We start from the raw sequence: 14720 nt of genomic DNA, 5'->3' as shown, positions 1-14720 counted from the left end.
AGTATTGTTCCTATTTGTCTAAAAATGTATTTTTATCGTTCTCCTATCCAAGGGTTTGTTTCCTTGGAATAAATTGCAGGAATCCTCACATTATCACTTCAACATATTTATTCTTATTAATTTTACGTTTTAATATTTCAGTCACTGTTCAAACCACAGTAACAGTCTCTGACTTTGATCTTCCAATTTTGCTGATATGCTAATGACAAAATACGTATATTCCTAATGGAAGAGAATCTTGATTGTCAGGAAAAATAAGTGGAAGAAAGGCACAATACCAGCTTTGACGCTTATCACCTGCTGACTAACCCAGTTCATGCTGTAGAAAGAGAATGATACAACAAATACTATTGAGAACCTATATCATAGATAAAATGCTGATTGCTAAGAATAAAGAGAGAACAAGGCAGGTAAAAATCATATGTATTAGACTTTAGTGATTTGTGGTTTCTGTAAACTAAACCTTAAAGAAAATTTTATTTATTCTAATTATTTCTAGAAAGAAGGCAATGAGATATTTGGCATCAAAAAACGCCCTTATGTGGTCCTTCTTGTCCTCAGGCAAGTTTAAAAGTAAAAAGAAAAAGTGAATATAGTAAAAAAAAAAAAAAGTCAATTGTTAATTTAAGTAAGGAACATAAAAATGATACAAACAGATCAGTATGTTGTAGAACTATATTATTGATATGGCTCTATCTATGTGAGCATTAATCAATATCACTGGCTTCTGTTTTCTTTCCTATTAGTAAGAACTTTACTCTTGTTTACAATCAGGGTAATTTTAGTCCTATATTTCTGTGATTCTGCACATATTTATCTCTGTTGGTCATATTTAAAAGAATATACATTAAAAATAAAAATAGTCATAGCCAATACTAAGTTGAAGAATTGTGATTGAGTCATGAATTTCCACCAAAGCCATGCAAGACAATAAAGTTTGTAAATGACGTCAGAATTGAAACCCAAAATTAGATATTTCTGTCCTAAAAGCAGACGGTCTTCAAAACTGGAAAATGATGTTTTCATACCCAAACTAATGCATAAATATTGTTGTAGAAACATATAATTAAAAGTTATATTGCACAAATAGAAAATGTGGTATTTGTAGAGGTTTTATGTAAAGTCTCTGATGTGGGGACTTTTAACATAGATCTGTGAATACGTTTCTTTTTCAATGAAGGACATGTGAAATTTTTCTGCTTTAATAGGAGTGGATATTGCAAAAATGCTACAGGGAAGAAAGTCCACCTCTTCATTTCATTGGAGCTATTAATACCAACATTTAAATGATTCATGTACAATTCATTGTTCTTTCTTTTTGTTTTGTTTTTCACCAACAGATTTTGCTTAAAGAAAAAAGTCAGTATGAGAAACCACACAATGATTACAGAGTTCGTACTCTTGGGCATATCAGACAACTTAGAGCTTCAGGTTGTAATTTTTGTCTTTTTATTTATAGCTTATTTGTTAAGTGTCACTTGAAATCTAGCCGTCATCATCCTCACCTTGACAGACTGTCATCTAAAGACTCCTATGTATTACTTCCTCCGGAATTTCTCCTTCTTAGAAATTACATTCACCAGTGTTTCTATCCCAAGATTTTTGTGGGCAATCATTACTAAAATCAAGACCATTTCCTATAACAATTGTTTAGCTCAATTATTTTTCTTCATCTCCATGGGTGTGTCTGAATTTTTTCTTCTAACCGCCATGTCCTATGATCGCTATGTTGCAATCTGTAAGCCTCTCCATTACACCACCATCATGAACAAGAAAATCTGCTCCCTGCTCATCTTTAGTTCATGGCTAGGAAGTTTTCTTACTATTTTCCCACCACTCATGCTTATCCTCCAGTTAGATTTCTGTGCTTCCAATGTGATTGATCACTTCTCTTGTGACTATTTCCCCATTTTACAATTCTCATGCTCAGATACATGGCGTTTAGAGATGATTGGCTTTCACTTTGCTTTCATGACCCTGCTGTTCACACTGGCATTAGTGATTCTCTCCTACATGTACATCGTTAGTACTATTTTGACAATCCCGCCTGCCAGTCAGAGGAAAAAGGCTTTCTCCGCTTGCTCCTCTCACATGATTGACATTTCCATCTCCTATGGAAGCTGCATATTCATGTATGTCAAGCCTTCAGCAAAAGAAAGAGCATCATTGACCAAAGGAATTGCTATTCTCAACACTTCAATTGTCCCCATGTTGAACTCTTTTATTTACACCCTGAGGAACCAGCAAGTAAAACATGCTTTCAAAAACTTGGTTCATAAAGTAGTTTCCTAGAAACAAATGAAAATATGTATAACATGAATGAATGTCACTGTGAAGATACAATAAACAAATTAACTTTAACAATGTCCTCCTATATCCATCTCACAGACACCTGCAACGCTGAGCTCATTTGCTTCAGCTTTCTTTTTAACCTAAAAGTGACTATGTTGTGTCTTCCTTTCAAATTATCTATAGGTTCCAGGTAATCATTTATTTACAATTCTGAATAGAAAACCAGTGGCTATAGAGCATAAGTTACTTTGCTGATTCTTCTGAATAATAAAAATATTTTATACTGTAATGGCTAAAGGAGTGTACACTGTTTTAACCAACTTACTCTTAAATATTATTTCCTGTTAACTAATATAACAGTGTCTTTCTTAAAGTTATGTGATATATGAAATAAATTAAATATCTGTAACAATCATATTTTTTGTATGCTATCTGCAGTATCTGTTAAATTCTTCCCACTCATCTGATGGACTTGGATATTTAATTTCCTTCTTACAAATAATTTGAAATTCATAATATCCTATATTTCTTAGTTATACTGAAGGCATGTGTTAGTCTCATTTTACATACTCTCCTTGTTTATCTGTATTTTTTTAAAAAAGATGAAGAAGAAGAATATTTGGGCAACTACCATTACTCTTATGCCTCCTGAAAGTTTGATAGGAATTTCATAAATAATAGCTCTTCTATAGAGAGCATTTATTCTGTGCCATAAGATGAACTAGGTATGTTTTATACCAGATCTTATTTAATTTTTACAGATATATACCAAATTAGACAGGATTATCTCTTTTTAACAAATGTGTAAATTGATGCTCAGAAAAGTTGAGTAATTTCCCTGAGGTCTTGAGTTATAATAGCTAATATGATAGCCTGATTTGAAAAAACAAAGCAAAATAAATAAACAAAAAACTTGTGTTTGTTCTATTTTATGCATATTTGAAACTCTATAAGGACCTGAAATTTTTGCATAGTTTTTACTAAGGATTTGCACAATTTTATTGTTTTTTTTTCACTAATATTATCTCACTTGGGCATGATTATATTATTATAGTCTATTCAGAAAAGGTACTAAATCCTATTATTGTAATTGGCATGTAAAGTGCAACGTTAATCAATAAAAATAAGAAACTCTTCAACTGCCATTTCTGGATCACGAGTGAGCAGGAGAAAAATTTATAAAGTATTAGCAGTATATGGTACCAAAACTTGTTATTGGAAGGCAGGTTAAAAATAATGGAGATAATGAATGTCCTCAGTACAATGTGATAGATTACCAGTTTAAAAAATTGCATGGAGAATGTGGTAGAGTTCTGCATCAGGAATTAAGATATTTGATTGCTAATCTCTGTCTGAAAAGTAATGTTAAGGGAAACAAACTTCACACATAGTGTTGTTTGCTTTTTTTCCATCTCATTGGACACTGTCCTTCAAGCTTCTTTTTCCAATTTCAATACTAATGTGTATTATGTTTTGTATTCCTTAGTGTTTTACGTACATTGCTGTTCTGGTAATTTCGATTCACTGAATTAGTCCCTTTGAGCCAGCGGCAGAGAGAATAGACAAAAAATTAACTGGCTTGTGCTACATAAAATCCGTGTAGAAACCATACCAGAGAGTTTTAAAACACCTTCTGATATTTTTTTCTCTTGTATATTTTCTCCTTTCTCACTCTCTGTAGTCAAGGAAATATATCCCTTCTGGATAAAATGGAGCATTTAAGATAAGAACATTGACAGTAGAAAGCAAATTTATTCAACGAGAGCAAATGTTTTCAGAATTGCTGGTTTCCCTGGATTACAACACTGGCAGTTGCTAATATTTTTTATATTCCAGATATTCTGAGTGATAGTGAGCCTGTAAGAAAATCAGAGGTAAGTCGGACATACAAAAGGCAACGGAAGTCTCCCAAGTGTTATCATTGATTCATTACTTGTCAGCTCAACTTTTAATCAAATTAAATAAGATATATTGGAGTTTTATTTTGTAACTGGGTATATTAAAAAGTATAAAAAGTTTATTGTATTTTGTTTTATTATATCAATTTATTTATTCTATATTAACGGCAGGAAATTACTATCCCAGTCTCTGCGTGTTTCTAATTGAATATAGGCTATGTACTACTTTGTTTAAGAGAATAGATTTTAATTTTTGGTAGTCAGAGATTATATTTGACATTTGCTAGCTATATGAATATATCTAAGTAAATAACCTCTCTGAGCCTAATTCTTTATTTGGGAATAAAGATAAAAGTTTCATAGGTGTGTTTTAAGAGCTCAGTGAGGTAAAATACAAAAGTCCTTATTATTTCACTGGAATAAATAACATCTTTGCTAAATGACAATTAATATGAATATCCTTCCCAAAGTTAATTCCAAGTGACAGAAAAAATAAAGTAAATAAAACAACTACTCTTAAAGAATATTAAGTGCCACATGATTTATAGGTGGTTTTCAGTTATATTATTGCAATTAATTCTCCAAAACACCCTTGAAATTTAAATTCCATTTTAAACAGAGAAAACTGAAGCTTAAAGAAATTAAGTAATTCATCCAAAGTCACAAATCAATTAAGTGACCCATTTGTATTTTTAACCCATGTTTCTCTAACTGCAAAACCCATATACTTTCTGTGATAAAAATTTACCCTAGAATGTCGTAAATAAGAAATTAATAGTGTTTTGATGACATAATCTTATTATTTTTTAAGTTTCTTAAAATTATATGTGGCTAGCGAATGAAGTAAAAGTGTGAGGTTATGCGTTGATATTCGCCATAAACAGATATGAGCATTACTATTTCTGAAATTATCATTAAATGTGATGTCATGATGTCTATTTTCCCTTGATTTTATTCTATGAACACTGCATGAATGCTGAGCATCGGATCTGTCCATCATTATTGGAATGAAGAAATATAAACGATTCCGATTTCTCAGGGACATAGCCATCTAAAATAGAGGAAAAAAAAAAGGTGAAAAGCATCTAATAAAACAATCCTTCCAACTACTGGATGGGTTCTCTTGTGTAGCCTTTGTTTCTTCCAGGCAAAGGGAAGTTCATAAAGGAACCCTGTGTCACGGCCAGAAGCCCAGAATAATTGAGCAGTGCCTAAATTAAATTTAGAGTAATTATGAAGTTGAACTAGATGTTACCCACAACAATGAATTAAACAATTTTCCTTTTCTCTAATGTACTAACCCAAACCCTGAACAACTCTTTAAACGCATAAAGTAGAAAGAAACAGAGTGATATGGTCAATAAAGCACGTTGCTTTGGAGATATGATTTGTGAATTTTTTCTAATGACCTCTAATGAAGTATAAGAGAAGAAGAGAAAATTTAGTAAACGTAGAAAAAGTTGAAACAATTAGACTTTCAAAGTTATTGCATTACTAAGGGATATTTCCACACAATGCAATATAAAACATTATTAAAAACAAAAACAACAACAACAAAACACACCAAAAATAAAATTGAACCAGTCTAAGTCTCTTCTCTCAGTCTGTCAAAGAAACATCCTTTGGTGTTTGATGCCCAACGTGAGAAAGAATCCCTTTCTCACGTTGGGCATCAAAGAAATCATTAATATCTAGTTTATCTAAAGGGTTATTGATAATATTAACTTGATGGTAGGGCTTTTCAAAGGGCAAAATATGAGGATGTTTTCAGAATGACTCCTTCAAGATGCTTTGTAGCCATCTTATTTAACAAATATGAAACACTAATGTTAATTTTCATTTTGAATAATTCAAAGATTCTGTCTCAGGGATTCTTAGAAGGCAAAAAAGAATTGATTTTGTTGAAATGCTTGGAAAGAAATATAAAGCTTAATAACCTAAACTACGTTCTTCCAGGAGGAAATATGGATCAGCATTCAGAAATAAAAAGCTGAAAAGATGAGTTAAATGCTTGGAGATAGCCTTCATACTGTGCATGACTTCATACTCTGCATCCTTGGGATGGCTGAAAGCTCTAGGAATCACAGGCACCTTGTTAAACATTGAAGTTTATTACTTTCAAAAGGCTGACGAATGAATGAATGCAGATAATTGTTATCAGGTTTATTTGATGTTGGTGAATGAATACAATCCACTGAATTTTTATACACATTTTTACATAAAAGAATAGTATACCAACCCCAGTTCCGTGATATTGGATCATCACTTGCTAGAGTTTCTTTAAGCCTGTTTTCTCTGGTCCTAGAAGACTGGCTATATATTCACTTTCAGTGATGCTGACAAGAACACTTTCAATAATTACTAACATCTTCGTAGCTTCTCATGCATTCCTTCACAGGTTTAATCAATAGTCAAAAAGTATAAGTCATGGTACTATTATTCAGAAAAGTGTTCAAATTAGGAAGACACTTAAGAGGAAATACAAATATGCAAAAAAAGTTGAAATAAGATTAAAAATATAGTGCAATGATACATTATTCACTATGGAATGATAATGATATAGTATATATATTTTTAAAAACCTGGATTTCCAATGCCAGGAAGTTATTGCAGAAATTTCAGTCTTGAGATTGAAACCAAATCTTGTCTATCTGATGAGAATGTATTTTGTGACTTCAAGATGTTATGAAAAACTTGTGCTGTCAATGAAAAGCAAACCCTGATGAAGGAAGAGTGATGTTACTGAGCAGGAGTAAAGTTAATTAAAAGGATGAATTGTGAAGAAATTTAATGAAAGTAATTTTGAAATAACATTTTATGATGTTTTCTTTTAAAGTACATATCAAAAAATGTGGCTCCCTTTACACGTCTTTGTTACAAATTTACTTACTGCAGGAAATTTAGGCCAAGTAGATAAATACATCTTGAAAAATAGGTAAAGTAGGAAAATACATCTTGTAAAACAAAGATACAACCTATGTAATATATGGCCTAGAATTTAGCATAAAATAGAGAACTGCACCCGATGACAGTGTGTGATTCAACGACAAAGTCAACATTAATTATTAGACAAGTGTTTATTTTAAACCTACTATGACTAAACTAAGCATTGGATTATGTTGCAGAGCATTGAAGATAAGACTCTGTCCTAACTTTCAGAAATGCCAGAGTAGTGGAGGAGTTCACAGGAGATTTCAGCATGGGGTTGGGAAGAATGAGAGAAGAATTCTTATGGAACTCACACAATGAGTATTAAACCTAACGTTGTAGGAATAATAAAAGTGGTGATTTTGAGTGTCATTGAAATCTGCTACCCACATTGCCAGTTATACATACATATGTTATTTAATGCAAGCTTCACAATCTTTCTCAGAAAGATTACTACTACTATTGAGGGGCAGAGAAATGAAGTGGCCATTGGTAGCAAGCTTCATAGGCTGCAAATATCTAACATGCCTCAAATGTGGTGATCTAATCCTAGCAGAAGTTGAGTGAAGTGGATTGTGTGTGTGGGTGGGATGGCGGATGGTGATGGGGTGGAGAAGTCAGATACATCATGGTGGGAGAGGTCACCATGCACACAGAGTGGAAGAACAAGACTCAGATTCACTTGCTTAGAATGCCTGACAGGTACTGTATAACCAGGTGATTCTACTTCATTTTCGTTGGTTGTTATTGTTCCTATGTGATTCTCTTGGTGTTAAATTTATTCATTACTACTGATTTTAGACACAGCTTTTACACAGGACATCATCTTAATCCCAAAGTTTTCAGCTCAGTGGTTAGGGAACATTTTCTCCATTGAACAAAACCTTACAAGGCTCTCATTAAATGCTAAGCATCTTTCTAAATGCTGCATGTATATTAACTCATTTAATGCTCACAATAACCTTATGAGACAGGCTTGTGTACAGAAGAATAAACTGTGTATTTATAGATCAAGAACAGAGGGTCTAAGTGATTTTCAGACCTGGTAAGAGGTTTGGATTCAAACCTAGATATCCTCATTCTTCCATATGGAAATATCTCTGGTAATACCATTTAAATTTTATTTTAAAAAAAGAAAAATTAAAGCTTACTATTTTATTTATTTATTTATTTGTGAGGAAGATCAGCCCTGAGCTAACATCCATGCTAATCTTCCTCTTTTGCTGAGGAAGACCGGCTCTGAGCTAACATCTATTGCCAATCCTCCTCCTTTTGTTTTTTCCCCAAAGCCCCAGTAGATAGTTGTGTGTTATAGTTGCACATCCTTCTAGTTTAAAGCTTACTATTTTAAAAACACATACAAATAAAGAAATGAAAGTATTACCCTAGCTGTCTTGGATAGCACTTATCTAATTCTTTAACTGAGGGAAATTTTTCAATAGAATAATAATAATAATAGTCATTTTAAATAGAAAGGGAAATAATTTGTATAAAAATAAAGGTCATGAAAATGACATTTAAGTAGTCTGAAATGTCATAAAATATTGCCAGGGATTCAGATGTAATCAATCTCAATTTTAAGTCCTTCCAGTTTAAATTATTTTCCATGTCTTTCTCCCTTCTGTCTCTATATCTGAAACTGCTCTTGGCGATGACTTTAGTATTTCTGAGTTCCAACGAGGTAGTAGTAGGAGTTTGCAAAGCTGAGTGTTAGCAAAAGTGGATAGATAGCTGAAGACAAAATAGTCACTTAAAAACATAACAAAATATCTTTCCCATTTTTGGCAACTCTCAATGTAATTGAACATTTTGGGGTTTTTTTGGTGAGGAAGATTGGCCTTGAGCTAACACCTGTTGCTAATCTTCCTCTTTTTGCTTGAGAAACAGTGGCCCTGAACTAACATCTGTGCCCATCTTTCCTCTATTTTGTGTGTGGGACGCCACCACAGCATGGCTTGATGAGTGGTGTGTAGGTCTGTCCAGCGAACCCATGAACCCAGGCCGTGGAAGTGGAGTGTGCTGAAATTAAACACTGTGCCACCGGGCTGGCCCCTGTACATGAACTTTTAACTTACATAGACGGAGAAAGTTGTATAGGGATTGGAACAACAGCACAAAGGTGGTTCTCATTGGGTAGGAATCTCGTGGGCACATCTCTCAGAGTTCACAGGTAATATTTATGGTCAGAAAAGCCTAGGAACAAATCCCTGCCCAGCCACTTCAAGCTTTGTGATATAGTATTTTTTTGTCTGCCTCAACCAAAAAGTTTTCACCTGTAAAATGGAGGAAATCAGAGAATCATTGTCATTATCAAGTTGCTTTAAATTTTCCTGGGGGTGAAATGACATAACATTTCAGCCAAATTCTGGTTCCACACATGGATATGTGGTAAGCCACTCTTCAAGTTTGTTCTTTGTGCTTTCTCCCATAGGTCTGGCAGGAGAAAAACAAATAAGCAACTGAAGAATGAGAAACCAGACAGAAACAACAGAGTTTATCCTCCTGGGACTCTCAGATGACCCAAAGCTTCAGGTGGTGATCTTTGTCTTTCTGCTCATCACCTACCTGCTCAGCATCATTGGGAACCTGACCATTATCACTCTCACCCTGCTGGATTCCCACCTCCAGACCCCCATGTATTTCTTCCTCAGAAATTTCTCTTTATTAGAAGTTTCATTCACGACTGTCAGCATACCCAAGTTCCTGGGCACCATTATTTCAAGAGATAAAACCATTTCTTTTACTGATTGCATTGCTCAGTTATTTTTTTTCATTCTCTTGGGAGTCACTGAATTTTATCTTCTGGCTGCCATGTCCTATGACCGTTATATTGCCATCTGCAAACCTCTGCATTACATGACCATCATGAATCGGAGAGTCTGCACACTCCTCGTCTTCTCTTCATGGCTAGTTTCATTCTTAATCATATTCCCTGCACTCATGTTGCTCTTAAAACTTGATTACTGTAGGTCTAATATTATTGACCATTTTACCTGTGATTATTTTCCCCTGCTGCAACTTTCTTGTTCAGACACAGAATTCCTAGAGATAATGGGGTTTTCCTGTGCGGTGTTCACACTAATGTTCACTTTGGCATTGATATTTCTGTCCTACGTATACATCATCAGAACCATTTTAAGAGTTCCTTCTACTCGTCAGAGGACAAAGGCCTTTTCCACATGTTCTTCCCACATGATTGTCATCTCCATCTCTTACGGCAGCTGCATTTTTATGTATATTAAACCCTCAGCAAAAGACAGAGTGTCTTTGAGCAAGGGAGTTGCTGTGCTAAACACCTCAGTAGCCCCCATGCTGAACCCCTTTATTTACAGCCTAAGGAATCAGCAAGTCAAGAGAGCTTTCATGGACATGAAAAGAAGATTATTTTTCATGAGCAAATGAAATGATGTAGTGTCATGAGTTAGAGACACACTGCAGGGCAATTTAAAAATATAAACCTGAAATTTCAGTAGCTTCTTCAAATCAGAATGGCCTCCCTGTCATCCTTGTTCATTCTCTTCCTTTTTTTTCTGGTAATTTACGAGCGCACTTGTTTAATATATTTCTCATTCAATGAAATAATTTTTCTTATATCTTTCTGACTCCCATTCTTCTGAACACTGTTAGTTGCAACTTCTTAAACAATAATTATTTTAAAAAGTAAAACTGTATTTTGAGTTTTGTTTAGGAAAGAAAAATGATCACCAAGAATGGAAGAGACAATGTATAAACATTGATATAATATTTTAATTTACACAGAAAATATAATTTTGTGATTTTCATTTATATCTGACAGACATTCCTTTCACTGTCTTATAGGTATAAAACCTAAATGCCACATAATTTACTGAAAAATGTAAATACTTTCATTTAAAAACCAAGAAACATTACCTGTTTCTCACTTTAATAGGGCAAGTCAATATAATTTACATGTTGACAAAAAAGCATAGACCTTTAACACTATACACTTGTGTAGATATGGTGCAAAATAGATCTCCATATTTCAAATCCCATAGCAACTCAATAGATATTGGTAGATACATACATACAGACAAAAGAAATAACCATTTTAGATATATAGAGCGAGTTAACTTTCTCTAATTCCATAGAAGGTGATCTCTGCTTTTATGTACATACACATGTATTTAATGTATATGAACATACACAGTTCCTTCTCAAGATTTGGACTAGTTTGAAATAGGGTATGAATCCAAATTATTTTATACCTAAACAAAATCATTTAAGTTTTGTAGTTAATAAAAACTTCATAACAAAGCAAGGTTTTCCATTTTATATAAAATGAGGATTTCATCTGTTAAAATACTGTTCAATTCATTCTACTTTAGGTATTAGTGAGTACCTAAAGTATTTTGAAAAGATATGTGTGTGTGTCAGTGTGTGTATAAAGGTGAAAAAAGAATTATGGATACTAAAACGTATTCTAAATTATATAAACTATTTTTTGGTAATAAAAAATATAATCTTAATTAGTGGTGCAACATTCCTAATGATCATTATGTGACATATTCAATTGAGAGATACAGCACAGGACTTGTTGAGAAAGAAAAGAAAGTGACAGAAAATTGAAGGAGATTCAAAATATTAGAGGAAACTTATGAACAGTCTCTCTATTTGATTTCCTCCTGTCTGAAGTATAATTTGTATGTTAAATAAGACAAATATTTGACAAATGAGGTTTCTATAACTTCTAAGCATATATTTTCTCCATCAGTAAATCAAGTATAATAGCAGGTCAATCAGGTATACATAACTTACTATAAGGATGGAAATATATCTGTAACGCATGTAGCATAATTAGCTATCAATAAATTGTAGCAATTATTAAAATTGTTCTCTATGTCTAACCATTATAGTTGTGAGTATGTACACATTATGTTTTTTAAAGTGGTAAGAACACTTAATAGGAGATCTACCCACTTAAAACTTTAAGGTCATAATACTGTGTTGTTAACTATAGGCCCAATGATGTATGGCAGATCTCTGGGACTTAGTCATCTTGTATAACCAAAACTTTATGCTCATTGATTAGCAACTCCCCCATTTTTCCCTCTCCCCTTCTCTGGCAACCACATTCTACTATCTGATTAGATGACTCTGAATATTTTAGGTACCTCATACAAGTGCATCCACACAGTATTTATCTTTTTGTGATGGGCTTATTTTACTTAGTTTAATGTTCTCAAGTTTTATCCCTGTTGTCACATACGACAGGATTCCATTCCTTTTTAAGGATGCATAATATTCCATTGTATGGAGTTACTACATTTTCTGTATCCATTCATCTTTCCATGGACATTTAGGTTGCTGTCATATCTTGACAATTGCAGATATTGCTGCAAAGAACATGGAAATGCTATCTCTTAGAGACACTGATTTCAATTATTTTAAATATATGCCCAGAAATGGGATTGCTAGATAACATGATAGTTCTATTTTTGTGTGTGTGTGTGTGAGGAAGATTGTCCCTGAGCTAACATCTGTGCCAAGCTTCGTCTATTTTGTATGTGGGACTGCACCACAGCATGGCCTGATGAGCGGCACATAGGTCTGAGCCTGGGATCTGAACCTGTGAACCCCAGGCCACTGAAGCGGAGCACGTGAACATAACCACTACTCCACTGCGATGGCCCCTTGATAGTTTTTTTTTTTTTTTAAAGATTTTATTTATTTATTTTTTCCCCCCAAAGCCCCAGTAGATAGTTGTGTGTCATAGCTGCATATCCTTCTAGTTGCTGTATGTGGGACGCGGCCTCAGCATGGCCAGAGAAGCAGCGCGTCGGTGCGAGCCCGGGATCCGAACCCGGGTCGCCAGCAGTGGAGCGCGCTCACTTAACCACTAAGCCACGGGGCCGGCCCAGCCCCTTGATAGTTTTATTTTTAATTTTTGAAGAACTTCCATACTGTTTTTCATAGTGGCTGTACAATTTTACATTCACACCAACAATGTACAAGGATTCTAATTTCTCCTTATCTTCACCAACACTTGTCATTTGTTTTCTTGATAACAGCCATCCTCACAAGTGTGAGGTGATATATCACTGCAGTTTTGATTTGCATTTCTCTGAAGATTAACGACATAGAGCATCTATCATATACCTGTTGGCCATTTATTTCCTTGTATTTCTGTCTTCTTTGAAAAAATATCTACTCAAGTCTTCAGCCCATTTATTAATTAGGTGATTAGGGGTTTTTGTTTGTTTCCGGTTTTTGCTATTGAGTTGTATGAGTTCCTCATATATTTTGGGCATTACCCCCTTATTGATACAGAGTTTGTAAAATTTTATTTTCCATTCTATAGGTTTTCTTTTCATTCTGTTGATTGTTGATTGTTCCTTTAATGTGAAAGAGCTTTTCAGTTTGATGGAGTTCCACTTTTCTATTTTTGCTTTTGTTGCCTATGCTTTGGGTGTCATGTCCATTAAATCAATGCCAAATCCAACATCATGAAACATTTCCTTTATATTTTATTCTAAGGATTTTTAAAATCATAAGTCTTATGCTTAAATTTTAAACCTATTTTCAATTGACTTTGTGTATGGTGTAAGATGAGGGTACAATTTTATTTTTTTGCATGTGGATATTAAGTTTTCCCAACACCCTTTGTTGAGGAGACTAACCTTTCTCCATTGTGTGTTCTTGGCACACTTGTCAAAGATCAGTTGACTGTACATGTGTGTTTATTCTGAGCTCTCTATTCTCTTCCACTGGTCTATATGCGTATCTATATGCCAGTACCATAGCATTTTAATTACTGTGGCTTTCTAATACATTTTCAAACCTGGAAGCAAACTTGGATCTCTTTTATCAAGATTAATTTGGCTATTCATGGTCTTGTGTGGTTCCATATGAACTTTAGAATTATTTTTTTCTATTTCTGTAAAAAATGCCATTGGTAAATTGACAGGGATTGCATTGAATTTGTAGATCACATTGGGTAGCATGGACATATTTACAGTATTAAGTTTTCCAATCCATGAATGCTGGATGTCTTTCCATTGGTTTGTGTTTTCTTTAATTCCTTTCATTAGTTTTTTATTTTTCAGTGTACAAGTTTTTTACCTCCTTAGTTACGTTTATACCTATGTATTTTATTCTTTTGAGTGCTATTTTAATTGATGTTTTTAACTTAATTTCCTTTTCAGATAGTTCATTAATAGTATATAGAAATACAACTGATTTTTTAATTTTGAGTTTGTATCCCAAAAATTTACTGGATTCATTTATCAGTTATAACAATTTTTTTTGGAGTCTTTAGGGTTTTCTATATATAAGATCATGTCATCTGAAAATAGGGATACCATTTATTTATTTATGTAACCTAATTATTCTTACTGGGACTTTCACTACTATGTTGAATAAAAGGGCAAGAGTGGAGCCAGAAGGTACTAAATCCTAATATTATAATTGGCTTATGTATTGCAACACGAATGAATCAAAACGAGAAACTCTTCAATTGCCATTCCTGGTAAGCAAGAGTGAGTAGGAAAAAAAGTATAAAGTATTAGCTGTATTATGGTACCAACTATTCTTATCAGAAGACAGATTGAAAATAATGGAATTAGTGAATGTACTTAGTACAAT

The 14720-nt window shown here is 33.6% G+C and overlaps 1 protein-coding gene and 1 pseudogene across 1 annotated transcript; both read left to right on the top strand.

Moving 5' to 3' along the window:
- Nucleotides 1-1365: 1365 nt before the first annotated feature.
- On the top strand, nt 1366-2319 carry LOC131416549 (olfactory receptor 6C3-like; annotated as a pseudogene).
- Nucleotides 2320-9584: 7265 nt separating this feature from the next.
- On the top strand, nt 9585-10520 carry LOC131415686 (olfactory receptor 6C1). Its single transcript, XM_058557503.1, has one exon. The coding sequence runs from the start codon at nt 9585-9587 to the stop codon at nt 10518-10520; it is 936 nt and encodes a 311-aa protein (XP_058413486.1).
- Nucleotides 10521-14720: the final 4200 nt, after the last annotated feature.

This window comes from Diceros bicornis, chromosome 17 (genome assembly GCF_020826845.1).
Source record: "Diceros bicornis minor isolate mBicDic1 chromosome 17, mDicBic1.mat.cur, whole genome shotgun sequence".
Lineage (NCBI taxonomy): Eukaryota > Metazoa > Chordata > Mammalia > Perissodactyla > Rhinocerotidae > Diceros > Diceros bicornis.
This window is presented reverse-complemented; position numbering and strand designations above follow the sequence as displayed.